General features: G+C 48.0%; 1 protein-coding gene and 1 long non-coding RNA gene across 3 annotated transcripts in view; both read left to right on the top strand.

The window, feature by feature from the left end:
* Positions 1 to 5,462, top strand: part of LOC129517719 (uncharacterized) — a 59,263-nt gene extending 53,801 nt beyond the window's left edge. The window contains exon 3 of the long non-coding RNA XR_008666087.1: positions 4,173 to 5,462. This is a non-coding gene — a long non-coding RNA (uncharacterized LOC129517719). The remainder of the gene's footprint in view (positions 1 to 4,172) is intronic.
* A 3,048-nt stretch (positions 5,463 to 8,510) lies between these two features.
* SLC46A1 (solute carrier family 46 member 1) lies at positions 8,511 to 17,489 on the top strand. Of its 2 annotated transcripts, XM_055322491.1 has the most exons (6): positions 8,511 to 9,596; positions 10,196 to 10,306; positions 10,868 to 11,720; positions 14,523 to 14,606; positions 16,215 to 16,371; positions 16,893 to 17,489. In XM_055322491.1, the coding sequence occupies exons 2-6, from the start codon at positions 10,301 to 10,303 to the stop codon at positions 16,948 to 16,950; spliced, it is 1,158 nt and encodes a 385-aa protein (XP_055178466.1). In that variant the 5' UTR covers positions 8,511 to 9,596; positions 10,196 to 10,300; the 3' UTR covers positions 16,951 to 17,489. The 2 variants fall into 2 exon arrangements, with proteins under 2 accessions (XP_055178466.1, XP_055178458.1); XM_055322483.1 differs by lacking the exon at positions 8,511 to 9,596 and having other exon boundaries at positions 10,022 to 10,306.
* Positions 17,490 to 17,510: the final 21 nt, after the last annotated feature.

The raw sequence follows: 17,510 nt of genomic DNA, 5'->3' as shown, positions 1-17,510 counted from the left end.
TGGCCTGCCCTTAAAAGGCATTGTGTGGGCTTGTCTGAAGTCTAATTCAAACACATCAGTCATACAAAGACATTTTTGGCAAAAATTATTGAATACCCAGTATTAAATCATGTCGAAAAATTGTTACATTTTTAAGGGTGATAATAACATTGTGCTTATGTGAGAAAATATCTATATATTTTAGAAATGACAGAACATTTGTTTTATTTTTTTTTAAGATTTTACTTATGCATTCATGAGAGACAGAGAGAGAGGCAGAGACACAGGCAGAGGGAGAAGCAGGCTCCGTGCAGGGAGCCCGATGCGGAACTCGATCCCAGGACCCCGGGATCACACCCTGAGCCAAAGGCAGATGCTCAACCACTGAGCCACCCAGGCATCCCTGCAATCTGATTTCTATCCTTCCCTTCTCTTATCTCAGCTGCTAGAACTTCCGGAGTGCCCAGCACTGACCCCTAATTGCCACTAATTTCCTGAATGTCTCCTTAATAACCAGCATGTCATCAATCTTACCTATAGATTCTCTTCTCTTGGCTCCCTTAACAGTCTCCTCTTCTCCTCCTCCTGCCCCTCTGTCTTCTCCCAACTCCTCTGAAGTGGCTGTGCTCCCCACTGACCCGGGCTCTTTGTCACTTGTGTCCTCTCAGGATGGTCTGTTCACTCCCATGGCTCTGTAAAACAAATGAGATTGGCTCTCAGCCCTGCCCTTTGTGAATCTGGGTATAGCTGCCCATGAGAACCCCTCCACTAGGGTGCCACACAGACACCTCAATCTCAGTAAGATCCAAACTCCTTAGAGGCATCATCTGGTCCCCACTGACTTCTCTGGCCTCACACTCTCTCTCCATAACACTACCAGATAGTAATCTGGTAGTGGGCTTGCCAGGAACATGGCCTTACAGCTAATTAAATTAACCTAAAGATGGAAGGCAACAGAATGTTTTCAGACCCTTAGAATAGTCGCTTGGCATAGTGTCAGTGATTCGTCTGCTTTATGCTCAGAAAGCCTCCGTGTAGACCCTATAGAAACTTTGGGATCCTGGGGCACCTAGGTGGCTCAGTGGTTGAGTGTCTGCCTTTGGCTCAGGTCATGATCCAGAGGTCCTGGGATGGAGTCCTACAACCTCCCTGCAGGAAGCCTGCTTCTCCTTCTGCCTATGTCTATGCCTCTCTTTCTGTGTCTCTCATGAATAAATAAATAAAATATTTTAAAAAAAGAAAGAAAGAAACTTTGGGATCCCATTCCCAGACAACAGCAGAGCCCCTAAGCCAGGTAGGTGTCCTTCCTCTGAGTCAAGGTGAGTGGTGGGGTGATGGTGAACAGAAGGATGAGTGCTCTACCCCAAAGGTGTACGCTTGTGTGAATGCTGCCACAATTTCTGAGTTTTCTTTACTTTTTTTTAAGGATTTTATTTATTTTTTCACACACACACACACACACACACACACACACACAGAGAAAGAGAGGCAGAGACACAGACAGAGTGAGAAGCAGACTCCCCACAAGGAGCCCAATGTGGGACTCCATCCCGGACTCCGGGATCACGCCCTGAGCCGAGGGCAGGCGCTCAACCGCTGAGGCACCCAGGCATCAATCTCTGAGTTTTTCAAGAGAATCCAGAAATCTGGGTTTTCATGTGAAATTTTCCAACTGTTAAATGTTGGCAACTAATTCGTTTTTTTAATATTTTTTTAAATTTTTATTTATTTATGATAGTCACACACACACACACACACACAGAGAGAGAGAGAGAGAGAGAGAGAGAGGCAGAGACATAGGCAGAGGGAGAAGCAGGCTCCATGCACTGGGAGCCCGACGTGGGATTCGATCCCGGGTCTCCAGGATCGCGCCCTGGGCCAAAGGCAGGCGCCAAACCGCTGCGCCACCCAGGGATCCCTGGCAACTAATTCAAAATTAAAAATATACTCTGTGAACCAACTAATTTTTTAAGAACACCATGTGAATCAAACAAAACCATATCCCTATCTAGCCTACAGGCTCTGTGTCTGTGAATAGAAGGTGTGGGTGTGGAGGCTCAGGAGTCCACAGACACCAACTCAAATATTTCCCTGAGCTGTAACGAGGCTAAGAGACCGTATGTGTAAAATGGCTAGTCCAGAGCAGTTCCCTAAATGGAAGTCAGTTTTTAATCAGCATGACTGACACATCTATAAAAAGAACATGTTTACGTGGTCAATGGTCAGCAGAGGACAATAGGGTATATGAACACCACCAAGGAAGGGAAGAGCGAGCCACAGACACTCACTGCTCAGTAATTCCATTGCCCATTTCCCTGTACTGGGAATGGGCAGCTCTAGATGAGGCATGTGGCCATACAGTCTGGGCACAGCCTTTTGATTTGTGCCCAGCCTTGTTTGCGTTTAGTTCTCTGATGCACTTAGAAAAACAGGTGCTCCAGACCATCAGCGCTGGGGTTCAGAGCCTGGGAGTGGAAGGAGGCCTGGCCAAAAGACGTCCTTCCTGAGAACCCTAGATATTACCCTATTATTGCCCCTAGACGATGTCAGCCATGAGGAGTGCCTGCACAGTCTCCCAGAGGTCAAGAGGCCTGGGACAACTTCCCTTATTTGAGGTCCCAGGCAAATTAAAAATGAACACTTGCAGGGTGCCTGGGTGGCTCAGTGGGTTAAGCTCAGGTCTTGATCCCAGGGTGCTGGGATAGAGCCCATGTCAGGGTCCCTGCCCAGGGAGGAGTCTGCTCTCTCTCCCTACTGTGTTCTCTCTATTAAACAAAAAATAATAATAAATTGGTTTAAAAAAAATGAGCACTTTCCAAGACAGGTTTTTATAGTAAAAACATTTACATTTAACAAATTTCATGTTTTAACACACATACACACAATATAATGCTATTTAACTGTGCTATTCATGCATAATTAGATGGATCTGCCTTATCCACAGTATAGAAAACCCTTCTTCATTTCCTCTCTCTGTTCTTCTGGTGACTCCTCTTCATCATTTCCTGCTTTGAATTTCAGCTCCTCTGCTGTGAATCCTTATTTGACTTCCTCTTGAGGAAGCTCTGGACTGATTTATGCTGCTGCATGCTTTTATTGCTGCAATTTAGGATTTGTGGTGCACCTTCCACTGGCGTGGGAACTCCTCCAGGGAGGGGACTGGGTAAACTCTTGCCTGTAACCCCAGCACCTAGCATGGTCCTGGCAAGTTGTAGATGCTAAATGAATGGAGGGAGGGATGGAGAGATGTGAATGCTCTGTCAAGAACAAAGTGTTGAGGGCGCCTGGGCGGTTCAGTAAGTTGAGTAGCATGCTCTGGATTTTGGCTCAGGTCATGATCTCAGGGTCCTGGGATCAAGCCCAGCATCGAGCCCCCACTGGCACTCAGTGGGGAATCTGCTTGTGGATTCTCTCTCCCTCTCCCTTTGCCCCTCCCCTCCACTCATGCACGTCTCTGTGTGTGTATGCATGCATGTACATGCTCTCTCTCTCTCTCATACATACATACATAAATTTTTTGAATAAAAAAATAAAAGGAGATCAAAAGTAGGAGCCCCAAGACAAGAAGTGGTTTGGGGAATCTCTCCTGTGCAGTAAGTGGTTGGGGAGCTGCCTCTCCAGTCCTACACTTCTCTGGACTCTGGCCAGCATTCCTCTCTAAGGCTTAGCTAGTCCCCTCACCTGCAACAGTCTCACTTCTTTCTGGTAAAATCCCTCTTCACCATCATGCTCATCTCAATAGAAACCACCATCTCTGGCATCTGGACACAGCCACACGTTTTCTAATTTGATCCTAATAACCACCCCATAGGTAGATCTTATTATTTCAATTTTCCCAGAGAAGGAAACAGGCCAGAAATGACTTCCCAGATGAGGAAATAGAGGCCAGAAAGGCACTTGGCCAAAGTCTGAAGGTGAGACAGATATAACAGACGCTTCCACTTCAGCGCTAGGGACACCTGTAGCTGTGACATGGATGCTGCTTTGAATTTTAGAATTGGCATGTGAGAAACACAACTCAAAATAGGGAAATGGCTTTCCCCTCATGCTCTCTCTGCATCTCCTGTTAATATCCAAAAACATAAATAGCTTTTTGGAAGCTATGGTTGGTTACTTGTAGAAAGGAAGTACAGGCTTTGGGTGGAAGCTGTGAGAGATTGCCATTGATTTGTTTTTGTTTTTGTTTTAAGTAGGCTCCATACCCAGCATGGAGTCCAACATGGGGCTTGAACACATGATCCTGGGATCAAGAACTGAACTGAGATCAAGAATCAGATGTTCAACTGACTAAACCATGCAGCCACCCCCAGACTGCCACTTGAACGAGGAATCCCTGTTGCAATAATCTCTTTCACTGTGGTCATAAGACAGTCTTCTTACATGCATTACCTGAATGGGAGTGAAGAAAGTACTACAGCTTCCAAGAACTTCTCCAAAGCTTCTCAACAAAACCTTCTGAGCACACACTCCAGGGTTGGATGACACTGTCATTAATGGCAAATTTTTCATTCCTGAGCCCATGGCAGACATAACGTATGGATTACAGGACTCCTTCCCACCAAGCCAGAGAAACAGCCCATCTATGCAGCAATCCAAGTAGCTGCAATCAATTGGAGTTGGTGCACGCCAAGAAACTTATTCAACATTTCATCTTATTCCATGCTGGGCCTGTTGCTAGGAGATGCAGGGATGAATAATGTGCTATCTCTGTCCTCAAGTCAAATATGGGTAGGGGCTAGGAGTAGGCAAAACTATGAACACATATTTATAGACAGGTTTCATATAAAACCAGGGTTAAATGTATGAACATGGTATTGTGGAAACACATATGAAGCAATGACTAATTCCACCTAGAAGTGTGACACAGAAGTGAGTCTTGAAGGATGAAGAGGACTTGAATAGGCCAAGCAAGGTGGAAAAAGCATTCCTGGCAAAGGGACTAACATATACTAAGGCTTGAGATTCAGAAAGCCTTGGAATGGGTGTAAGGAGGAGAAAATCTATACTTGGAGTGGGAAGGACCTCTTTCCTGCATTTCTCTAAGCGACAGATATGTCATCTGTAAAAATGATAATAGCTCCTACCTCTTAAGATTGTGTTGAGGATTGAATAAGATAGTGTATGGAGCGACCTCACACAGTGCCTGGTTCAGTGAAAGGCAGCTCCCATTGATGCTTCAGAATGCTAATGGGTATGAAACTGATCTTTGGCAACTGAGCCAGAATGGTTTCAAAGTAGAGGAACGTCATCAGATTTTTAGAAATGTCATATTTTCCATGATTAAAATACATATCTATTTCAGAAGAGTTGACAATATTTTAAAAAGAGAAAGAAGAGGGACGCCTGGGTGGCTCAGCGATCGAGCATTTGCCTTAGGTTCAGAGAGTGAACCTGGGGTCTGGGATCGAGTCCCACATCAGGTTCCCTGCATGGAGCCTGCTTCTCCCTCTGCCTGTGTCTCTGCCTCTCCCTCTCTATGTCTCTCACGGATAAATAAATAAGAATTTTAAAATAAATAAATAAATAAAAACAAAACAAATAAATAAACAAACAAACAAATAAATAAGAGAAAGAAGAGAAGAAAATATAACCTCATCACCTCTCCACTCAGAGAGAACATCTGTTAATATTTTGGTGCAGTGTCTTCCTGTCTTTACTTAGCGTACTTTTCTATACCGATGACCATACCATATGGACAAAAAGTCCTCTAGTTTTTCCACATAAAAATGATGACATAGGGGCACCTGGATGGCTCAGTGGTTGAGTGTCTGCCTTTGGCTCAGGTCATGATCCTGGGGCCCTGGGATCGAGTCCTGCATCAGGCTCCCCATAAGGAGCCTGCTTCTCCCTCTGCCTATATCTCTGCCTCTGTGTCTCTCATGAGTAAATAAATAAAATCTTTTTAAAAATGACATAAGCAGTTTTCTACAGTATTACAATCTCTTTGTTTATATCATCATAATTGTCAATAGCCATTGAATGAATCTATTATAATTTACTCTTCAATCACTGCTTGTTGGACAAGTATATTGTTTACAATTTTTTTTACGATTGTCAATAATGTTATGGAGAATGTCTTGACCCATAAGGCTTTTTTGTTGTGGTCCGTCAGATTATTTCCTTAGGATAGAGCCTCAAAAAAACTAGAGAATTTGATGCAATGTTAGGCAACTGTTTCTTGAAACGGTATATATATACTCCCTCAGCTGTGTTTGCTTCACACAAGCCTTACCAATTTTGGGCGTTCTCATTTAAAACTAAATATCTGCTAATGTGTTGGCCACAAAAAACAAAAGCAAAGGCGCAGCATTTCCTTCATTATTCAAAAGCTGGAGAACAGCTTGTGTATTTCACATGTGGTTCTGTTACAAGCTCTCTGTGCCTTTTTTTTTTTTTACATTTTTTAAAGGTTTTATTTATTTGAGAGAGACAACATGAGTTGGGGGGAGGTGGGGGAAGAGGGAGTCAGAGAAGCAGACTTCCCACTGAGCAGGAAGCCTGACATGGGGCCAGATCCCAGGACCCTGAGACCATGACCTGAGCCAAAGGCAGACACTTAACCGACTGAGCCACCCAGGCACTGATATTGGTGCTTGGTTTTTATCCAGCTGTTTGATGGATGAGGGAGAGATCTTAAGTTGTCATCAAATATACTTAAAATATTAACACTTTGTCATGTTTAAAAGGAATATTTTATTTTCTGTTTGCCTTTTAATTTAGGATTTTAATTCTGATGGAATCAAGTCCTACATAGTTCTTCCTTTGCAATCACTTCTTTCCTTTAAGGGATTGAAAGGGCAGGAATTTTTATCTCCCTCTGGGTAAGTCACCCCTCACTCTGGACCTCAATTACCTCTTTATTTATTGATTGATTGATGTATTTTAAAAACTTTTTTAAAGATTTTATTTATTTATTCATGAGAGACACACAGAGACAAGCAGAGACATAGGCAGAGGGAGAAGCAGTCTCCTCGAAGGGAGCCTGATGTGTGACTTAATTCCCAGACCCTAGGATCACGACCTGAGTTGAAGGCAGACACTCAGCCACTGAGCCACCCAGGTACCCCGTGTATTTATTTATTTTTAAAAATTTGTTAAAAAAAAAAAGATTTGTTTTTTTGAGAGTGAGAAGAGGCAATGGGAGAGGAAGAGAGAGTGTTAAGTAGATTCCATGCAGAGCGTGGAGCCCCATGTGGGGCTGAAATCATGACCTAAGCTGAAACCAAATGTCTGATGCTTAGCTGACTGCACCACTCAGGGGCCCCTCTTCATCTTTTAAAAGGTAGGTAGGTTGGGACACCTGGGTGGCTTAGCAGCCTTTGGCTCAGGGCGTGATCCCGATCCCCGGATGGAGTCCTGCGTGAGGCTCCCTGTGAGGAGCCTGCCTCTCTCTCTGTCATGAATAAATAAATAAAATCTTTAAAAATAGAAGAAAATAAAAAAATAAGAAGTAGGTAGGCAAAGATATGCTCTCTAGACTTCCTTTTAGGTATAGATTCTTGGACTCTGGACTCCACAGTGTAGCTTGACACTGGCAACCCTCTCCATGGGCGCTGGGGCTCTTCTCTGCTTGAGGGATTCATTTATTAATTCAACTAACACCTTCTGAGCATCCACCCCATACTGGGCATGATTGGAGGTACTGGGGATACAGTAGCAAAGAAAATAAAGCCACTGCTATCACTTCTAGTAAGGAGAGATGGACCCAAAGAAACCAAAGTTATAATAATTGAGATAGTGAAAATACTATGGAAATAATAAATGAGGTAAGGGGTTAAGGAGTGTCAGGAGATGGGGGAAGAGAGTTGCTATTATATCTAGAAGGGTCAGGTGACATTTTAGCAAGAGGTAAGAATAAAGTGAGGAAGCCAGTCAGATCGATATCTGGTAGAAGAGCATTTCAGGTAGGCAAAAGAACAAATGAAAGACCCTGGGGCAAGAGTCTGCTGGACCAATTGAAGGAACAAAGAGGCCAGGATAGCTAGAGCAAAGGAACAAAAATGATAGTGTAGGGAAAGGGTCAGAGAGGGCATACGGTCTTAGGGCCCTCTTAATGATTCGGCTTTCACTGAAAGAAATGGAAACCACTGGATGGTTTTGTACAGATCAGTGATCTGACTGTAGCTAGGTTTTAAAGGAGTTAAAAGAGGTTTCTGGTCTAGGGGCACCAGGGTGGCTCAGTTGGTTAAGCATTCAATTCTGAATTTCAGTCAAGTCGTGATCTTAGGGTCATGATCTGAGCAGGGAGTCTGCTTGGGATTCTCTCTCCCTCTCCCTCTGCCCCTCACCCTGCTCATGCTCTCTTTCCCTCTCTCTCTCAAATAAATAAATTAAAAGGAGAAGAAAAAGAAAAAGAAGAGGAAGAAGAAAAGGAAGAAGCCGCCGCCGCTGCCGCCGCCACCGCCGCCACCGCCACCACCTCTGACCTAGAGAGCACCACAGGTTCCAGCTCTGGAATAGGCTACATGCTGTCCCATTCTCAGCAGAGAAACTTGGCATTATGTCTCTCATTCTTAGTTCTTCAGGAAATAACAATACAATTTCAGCTAGGAATCCTCCCCTTCCACAGCTGACATAACTGGGCCAAGCTTTTGTGTAGGTAGTGGGGAGTGGAGGGAGACAATCTGGGGGCTTGTATGTTTAATGTGGAATTTCCTACCTTGAGGATGACCACAGGGTAGTAATGGTTCTGTTAAGGTACAGGCCTCATTCAGGCTACCAGTATCTAGCCAGCATCTACCTTTTGTGAGCTTGGGACCCTTTCTGGCTCAGGCAAGGTGTGGGATGGTTAATAAGCCAGCAGCAAGCCCACACACAGTCATGGTAGCCAGAAATGGAGCCCCTACCACCCCAAAATTAGGGCCTATGGATAATGGCACAGAGCTTGCCTCCAGAAATCCATTCAGTTGCACTACTAACTGGGAAGGTGGCCTTTTTTGGCCCTGACCCTCCTAGACCTGGCCAGGCCCCGAATGAGCAGCCTTGGAGTCCCACAGATTCCCTCCTTTAAAGCTTTTTCCACAGATGAACTCTTGCAGAGACTAACTGGATTCTTTGATGTGTATCCCCACCATTGTAAAAACTACAGGGCCTGGTAAAGGCTTTGTGTGTTTCCTTCACCACTGTGTTCTTGGAGCACCCCCAGCATGATCCCTGACATATAAGGGGTGCTCAAGAAATGGGCTGAGTGAATGATAAAGGGGAAAGGCAAGTAATGCTTTTCTCTTTTATGGGCAATGAAACATGCCCAGACAGGACGTTTGACTGCCTTCTGGCCCAATTCCTACAGTAGGAGCACCCGGGAGCAGAGGGCCACACCCAATGGCCTCCTAGGCCCTCCATCAGCTTCTCCTCCTCTGCTCCTCCAACGCAAGCGCCAGTCCTGAGCCTCTGAAACGAGACCGGTTTCCCAGGAAAAGATCGTATGGCAGGAGTGGAGCCAGTGACAGCCTATAAATAACAACAGCAGCATTTAGAATGGACTAGACACTCTCCTTCCACAGCAATTCTTCGAGGCAGATTCCACTAGCACCCTCATTTTAAAGATGGAGAAACGGGGCACCGGGGGGTACGTGCCATGCCCAAGATAATAGCAGCGCCTGGGCAGCGGAAACAAGGTAAGAGAGCTTGAGGGGGCACTCATCCACTGAGTTGCCTCTGCTGCAGCGCCCAGAACCAGCACAGGCATCACAGGTCAAGCGTTCTCCTGCCTCCACCTTGAATGCCCCAGGCCCTTATTTCCTCATCCGTACACTGTGATCCTTTAGTAATGGCTAGCCACGAGGCTGTTGGGAGTGCCCAGCGCCCAGTAAGTGATCAATAAGTGTTAATCATTGATATTTGTGTTATCGTTTGGAGCGTTTCTGGGCCTGGAAAGGAGGGCGGCAGGGCGGTATCCTTGCACGGACCGCGGGCGAGGTCACTCGGCGAGCCAGGGGGGTGGGGCCGCTCTCCCGCGCTCACCAGCCCCGAGCGGGCGGGGCCAGCGGGAGGGGACGGCGGCCCCGCCCCCGCCGACTTTTTTTTAAAAAAGGGACGCCGGGCGCCTGCGCAGAAATCCCAGCCCTCCGTCCTCGCGCCGACCCGGACGCGCACGCGCATGGAGGGGCGCCCGAGCCCCCCGGGCGAGGCCCGCGTCCGCCGCTGCGCTGCTGCGCTGTGCCGCGGCCCCGTGGAGCCGCTCGTCTTCATGGCCAACTTCGCTTTGGTCCTGCAGGGCCCGCTCACCACGCAATACTTGTGGCACCGCTTCAGTGCCGACCTCGGCTACAATGGCACCCGCGACAGGGGCAGCTGCAGCAACCACAGCGCGGACCCGGTCATGAAGGTAGCGGCGGGGAGGAGCACGCAGCGGGCGGGCGGTGGGCCCGGAGCTGGAGGACGGGGGGTGGGGGGCGCCGGGGGGCGGGGCCTGCTGGTTTGGGGTAGTGGGCGGGGCAGAGCGAAGTTGGTTCCCGGACCGTCAAGTTCCCATAGTTGTTTTTTTTTTTTTTTGTAAGATTTTATTTATTTATTCATGATAGACAGAGAGAGGCAGAGACACAGGCAGAGGGAGAAGCAGGCTCCACGCAGGGAACCCGACGCGGGACTCGATCCCGGGACGCCAGGATCGAGCCCCAGGCCAAAGGCAGGCACCAAACCGCTGAGCCACCCAGGGATCCCCTAGGTTAAAGCAGGGCCGTGAGGGTTAATAGAAAGGAGTAAAGGTCAGGGAATGGGACCGTGGTCCAGTCCCTGTACCCCAGGGCCAGGTTTTGAGAGTTTTACGAGGATTCTCTGAGGCTCCAAAGAGAGCCCCCATCCCTATTATTTCCTAGGATAGTGACGGTTTGCGGGGTGGGCAACCCATAGTGAGGAACAGCACCTGGTAAGATTCATGTCCCCACAGGAAGTGGAGACCCTTACCTCCCACTGGACCCTCTACATGAACCTGGGCGGCTTCCTGGTGGGGCTCTTCTCATCCACCCTGCTGGGTGCCTGGAGTGACTGCGTGGGCCGCCGCCCCCTCCTGGTGCTGGCCTCCCTGGGCCTGTTGCTACAGGCAGTGGTGTCCATCTTCGTGGTCCAGCTGCAGCTCCACGTTGGCTACTTCGTGCTGGGCCGCATCCTTTGTGCTCTCCTTGGGGACTTCAATGGCCTTCTGGCAGCAAGCTTTGCCTCCGTGGCAGATGTCAGCTCCAACCGCAGCCGCACCTTGCGAATGGCCCTGCTGGAAGCATGCATCGGGGTGGCAGGGATGCTGGCGAGCCTCCTGGGGGGCCACTGGCTCCGGGCCCAGGGTTATGCCAATCCCTTCTGGCTGGCCTTGGCCGTGTTGATAGTCATGACTTTCTATGCAGCATTATGCTTTGGTGAGACAGTGAAGGAGCCGACACCTGCCCGGCTCTTCACGCTCCGTCACCACCGATCCATTGTCTGGCTATACCTGACTCCGGCCCCAGAGAAGTCCAGGAAGCATTTAGCCCTGTATTCACTGGCCATCTTCATGGTAATCACTGTGCACTTTGGGGCTCAGGACATCCTGACCCTCTATGAGCTGAGCAAACCCCTCTGCTGGGACTCCAGGCTGGTCGGCTATGGTTCAGCAGCTCAGCACCTTCTGTACCTCACCAGCCTGGTGGGCCTGCGGCTTTTGCAGCACTGCCTGGCTGATACCTGGGTGGCCGAGATTGGCCTGGCCTTCAACATTCTGGGGATGGTGGTCTTTGCATTCGCTACCATCACACCTCTCATGTTTACAGGTAAAATGTGCCGGCTCAGGGACACTTTGCCCCAAAGGTGCTGGGTGAAAATTGGGGGTCAGACACTCACTGCCACTAAACGTGGTTCCTGCCTGTGTCTAGAAACATTGTTAGGCTCCTTGCCTGCACTGGAGGATAGACAACTAAGAAACTTCATAAAAATATGCCATCTTTGTTAAACGGAAGAGATAGACCTTCAGTAGCCTCTGTAATTAATTCACATTGTCAACTATAAACATCATTAGTAAGATAGAGCAGCAGACAAAAGTATGGCTCATACACTAATCACTTCACTCATTGGCCTCCCACAGCCAATATTTATGGTGTTCTTAAACAAAGTCCATGCCACTAATACCTTAATACTCAATTCTCTGATAAGAATCACAGGCCCGGGACACCTGGCACAGCCTTCAGCTCAGGGCATGAAGCATCAGCCTTCAGCTCAGGGCATGATCCTAGGGTTCGGATTGAGTCCCACATCAGGCTCCCTGCATGGAGCCTGCTTCTCTCTCTGCCTGTGTCTCTGCCTTCTCTCTGTGTCTCTCATAATAAATAAAATCTTTAAAAAAAAAAAAAAAAGAATCACACACCCTACCACAAATATCCTTCCCTACCACAAATATCCGTGGTCAGCTTTTTTTTTTTTTTTTAAGATTTTAAAAAGTTTATTCATGAGAAACACACACAGAGAGGCAGAGACATAGGCAGAGGAAGAAGCAGGCTCCTCGCAGGGAGCCTGATGCAGGACTTCATACCCAAACTGGGATCACACCCTGAGCCGAAGGCAGACGCTCAGCTGCTGAACCACCCAGGCGTCCCAACTTCTTTGGGTTTTTAAAAAAGCTAGTCTTCTCAGACCACAGATAGCAAATTCCTCGCTGCCTTAGTTCTTCCTCCTCCTCCTCTTCTCCTTCTCCATTTATTTACTCATGAGAGACACGGAGAGAGGCAGAGACATAGGCAGAGGGAGAAGCAGGCTCCCCATGGGGAGCCCGATGTGGGATTCTAGCCCAGGACCCCAGGATCACACCCTGAACCAGAGACAGACACTCAACCACTGAGCCACTCAGGTGCCCCTTCCTCTTCTTCATCCCCTTCTCTCCCTCCTCTCTCTTCTCCCTCCTTCCCTTCCTCCTCCCCCTCACTCCTTTTCCTCACTCCTTGCCTTCTCTCCCTTCCTCCTCCCCCTCCCTCCACATCTGCCTCTTCTCTTTCCTCCTGCCCCTCTTCCTTCCCATCCTCCTTTTGGTGGGAGAGGGGTGGCTAGGAATGAGGAAGTTAACTTTTTTTAAAGGGACAGATTAGTTTTGATAGAGTCCTAAAATATGTTGTTTACAAAGTCAGTTCATCAGTAATTGCGGATTTCTTAACTTGGCTGCTTGCCTGGAGAGTGAAGCTGAAGGGGACCAAGTACCTTCCTCTCCTGCCCACAGCATCTCCCATGGCCTCGGCGCTGGGCTCAATGCCCTCAGGGGTGCAGAGATGATGAAGACACTGTCATTACTCTGAGGAGCCTCAGCAGAGTGGTTTTTGAGGGCCTGACACCTGAAGGGGCCCTGAGTGGCCTCATATACCCACTTGGGAGAATCTACCATCCTCTAGAAGGCAATAGTCACACAAGGGAGAGAAATTGTTACAAAAGAAACATTGTAAGCCTGTGAGTAACAAATGCAAAGGGAAAAGGAACTTGCATTAATTTTGTGCTTTCCTCAGACTTACCTCATGTACTCATTTCTTAGTGCCATTGTAACAAATTATCACAACCAGGATGCCTTAAAACAATGGAAATTTATTCTGTCACAGTCCTGGAGGCCCGAAGTCAAGGGGTCAGCAGGGCCACACTCCCTTTGGAGGCTCTGGGAGGGAATTTTCCTCACCTTTTCTGGTTTTGGGTGGCCACCGGCATTCCGTGACTTGTGGCTGTGTCACCTGAATCTCTGCCTCTGACATGGCCTTTCCTCTTCTATGTGCCTTCTCTGTTTTGTCTTTCACATCTCCCTCCATTTCCCTCTTCTAAGGATTCGTGTGATTGCTTTTAGGGCCTATCTGGTAATCAGGAAAATCACCTCATCACAGGATCCTTAACTTTTTTTTTTTTAAGATTTTATTTATTTATTCATGAGAGACACAGAGAGAGAGGCAGAGGCACAGGCAGAGGGAGAAGTAGGCTCCATGCAGGGAGCTCGATGTGGGACCCGGTTTCCAGGATTACGCCCTGGGCTGAAGGCGGTGCTAAATGCTGAGTCACCTGGGCTGCCCATCTTCCCCCCCTCCCCCCAGATCCTTAACTTAATCACATCTTCAAAGATCCATTTTCCAAATAAGAACATTTACAAATTCCAGGGATTATGGCCTGATATTTTAGGAGAGCCATTATTCAGCCTCCTATACCCCAGAACCATCCTGTGATGAAGGCTTTGTTATGCTTTTACAGATAGCAGTCATGTCCAGGGCCACACAGTAAGCAATGGAGTCAGGTTTAGAACCCCGGGCTGACTCCAAAGCCCATGCTTGTTTTCTGTGCCAGGCCATCTACCTTCTCTGTGCAAGGTGAGTGGGTGATGCCTGCTGGGACTATGGGAGCTGTTCTGACAAGAACATAATTGGTGGGGACTAAGCATTCATCCATGAAAGAGGTAGCAGGTAGGTCAAGCCTTGAGAAAGGTGGACTCCTTCAATAAGGAAGTTCTTCCTGTGTCCAACCTAAGTCCCCCATGGGGTATATATGTATAAGAGCTCTGCGATGTAGGGTGCTCAGGCATCCCTCCCCCTGACCCCATTTTCTTATTTCTTTCTCTGCAGGGTATGGGCTCCTGTTCCTGTCATTAGTCACCACACCCATCATCCGGGCCAAGCTCTCCAAGCTGGTGGGCAAGTCAGAGCAGGGTGAGTGCCAGGATCAGCCTCCATCTGGTTCTTCATACCCAGTGTTGCCTGACCTAGGCAGAGGGCAGCTGTGAGCTGGGAGGCAGTTTACCTTCCTCCCACCCTGGAGAAGTTAGTAGCCGAGACCAACGCACTTCTGTCAAATTGCCAAGGGTTGGCAAAGGACCATAGTGCCTTGGATTTTCAGATCACAGGGTTGGAATTTGCAGTCAGCAGAGCACACTTGTTCTTTTGGGTAACCTGAGCACAGGGATTTACTCTCTCCGGACCTCAGCTTTTCCATCTGTAAGAAAGATGTGGTGATGGCAGTTTCGTGGCAGACCACAGAGGAAGCATTAGAACAACCATTAGATATTTCCTTGTCCCAAAGTGACCAGTGAAGAAGCAGGGACCCAGAGGGTTAAATCAGGTCACCCAAGGTCACTCAGTAAGTGGTGGAGCTAGGATGCAAACCCAGCTGTTTTTAAGAGCAGCAGGTCTGGGGATATGGTTTTGGGTCCTGGCTGTGTCACCCACTGGCTGTGTGATCTTGGGTAGGTCCCTTTCTGTCTCTGTACCTGTTTGCTCCTCTGTAACATGAGTGTTTTGTTTTTTTTTAAGATTTATGTATTTATTTATTCAAAGAGAGAGAGGCAGAGGGAGAAGCAGGCTCCATGCAGAAAGCCCGATGTGGGACTCGATCCCAGGTCTCCAGGATCACACCCCGGGCTGCAGGTGGCGCTAAACCGCTGGGCCACCAGGGCTGCCCCAGGGGTTTGCTCTTGACAAGAGCTCTGTCTAGCTCTGACGCTCTGACAGAGTTCAAACTCAATTTCTGTTGGGGTGTTGCTCATTTTGCAAAATTTGAGTTCTATTGGCATATCTCTATGGAGTAGCTTCTCGGACCTTTGGGTCTTTATACCCTAGTCTGGAAATATCTAGCTCATCCACTTTTCCCCATCTGCCCTGGAAGGAGGATCTGGTGCTATATGTAGCTAAGGGTTCGTTCCCTTGCCCCCCAGAACCCATGTACCTTCATTCATTCACTCAGTAAGCTTTTTTTCTAGCATTTTCACTGTACCCAGAGATGCCAAGGGGAACTGGAGAAAAGAGCAGCCCTTACTACCTCCAGGGGGCCAGGGCCTGCGATGGATGCTTTCCATGTGAATTTAATCTTGCTATCAATCTATGAAATAGGTATTATCCTGGATAGAAACCCAGAAGGATAAGCAACTTACTGAGTGATCACATAGATAAGTGTTTGAACTTATTATCTGGGATAATAAGTTAATGGGAATTAACCCTATAATTAATCCCAGAAAGGAGATGATTCCAAAAAGGGATAAACCAAAACCCATCATACTGGGCTTTTGGTAGAAGATATCACATATACTTTTAATACACAGATTTAATAACAGCCATTAGTTTTGTAGCCCCTCTGTGCCAACTGCTTTCCAAGCATGACCTCATTGAATCCTTATCACAACACACGATGTAGGATTTATCATTGAGGAAGGTGAGACTCCAAGTCCAAGTGACTTGCCCCAGGTCACACAGCTGCAAGCTAGGGGTTCTGGGATTGAGTCTAGGTCTTTCAGACCCCAAAGTGTGATGTTTATGTCTTTACAGGTGCTCTTTTTTCTTCGGTGGCCTGCATCAATAGCTTGGCCATGCTGATGGCTTCTGGCATCTTCAACTCACTCTACCCAGCCACCTTGAACTTCATGAAGGGGTTCCCCTTCCTCCTGGGAGCTGGCCTCCTCTTCATCCCGGCCATTCTGATTGGGTAATGCAGGGCTCTGACCCATGCTTATAATATCCTTTATCCCAAAGTTTTCTGCTTTCTTCTCCTCCCAAGTCATTCCTGGAACCATTCCCCCTGATTCTGCCCTTGAGGGACAGCTGCCTAATCATCTGGGAACCATTCCCCAAGGACAAGGCAGAGGGGCCGGGGGAAGGGTCTGGCTAACATTGTTTGCTGGCAAGGCTGTGTTCTCTCCCTTAGCTCCCCTCCTCTATTCCTGTTTTGCACATGGAAGTCTGGTGGCAGAAATATGCTAAAGTGAAGCCAGGGAGAGCTTCCCCTACTAGTTATGGCTAGGCCAGAGGCTAGCCTGACTTCCTCCCCCATAGCCTTCAGAGTTTCTTTCCAGAGCCCTCTGTGTCTGGACATTGCCTTGTCTTCCACCTCTCAGCTTTGGGAGGGAATACCTGTCCCAGCCCACCCAGTAAAGCCTGTGTCACATCTCTAAGAGTTGAGGATGTCTCCCCAGATCAAATCCAAACCCTTTTTCTGGTCTTTCACAGGGTGCTGGAAAAGGCTAATCCTCGTCCCGAATTCCAGCAGTTTCCTCAGAGCCCCTGATCGGCCTGGCCTAGAGGACAGAGGGCAAAGGGAACAAAGTGAACACTAACCATCTGAAAGTATGCATCTGGATCCCAACCCGCAGCAGCATGGGCACCTCCTTTCCAAGGGCGAGTGTCTACTTTGGACAAAGTGGTCAAACCAGACACCTGTGCCAGCCTAAGACTCTAATCTAGAATTATAATGCAGACAGTCCTACTCCAGGAGACAGTGGGGGCGCCATTGTGAAACAGGGGTCCATTTACCCTTTATACCATCAGTCACGTAGAATTCTTCAGGGGAGAGGAGAGGTTCTGTTGGAAGGGCACCTCAGGGACCAGTTGAAGCAGGAGGGTTGATAGCTTCAACCCAGACTGCACAGCTCACAGGGTTGTTTCTGGTGTGCAGCCACCAGTCACTCCTCAGTGATGGATATGGTTCTGGGGGGAAGGCTATGGGAGGGGCTGGGTGCCCTCTGGAGAGAGGTGCTGCTGTCTCTGGCTGGGAAATCCATCCTCTGGGCTTAGCAGTGCCAATCACAATAAATTTGTATAATCACATTGAAGTGAACCTTCTGGCCC

The sequence above is a fragment of the Nyctereutes procyonoides genome, unplaced genomic scaffold (assembly GCF_905146905.1).
Source record: "Nyctereutes procyonoides isolate TBG_1078 unplaced genomic scaffold, NYPRO_anot_genome, whole genome shotgun sequence".
NCBI lineage: Eukaryota > Metazoa > Chordata > Mammalia > Carnivora > Canidae > Nyctereutes > Nyctereutes procyonoides.
This window is presented reverse-complemented; position numbering and strand designations above follow the sequence as displayed.

Bases quoted from the DNA above. Each gene is read 5' to 3' on its own strand.
- SLC46A1 (XM_055322483.1), top strand. From the start codon at position 10,079: ATGGAGGGGCGCCCGAGCCCCCCGGGCGAGGCCCGCGTCCGCCGCTGC. The intron at 14,607-16,214 runs GTGAGTGCCAGG...ATGTCTTTACAG, and splicing joins GGTGGGCAAGTCAGAGCAGG to GTGCTCTTTTTTCTTCGGTG. The intron at 16,372-16,892 runs GTAATGCAGGGC...GGTCTTTCACAG, and splicing joins ATCCCGGCCATTCTGATTGG to GGTGCTGGAAAAGGCTAATC.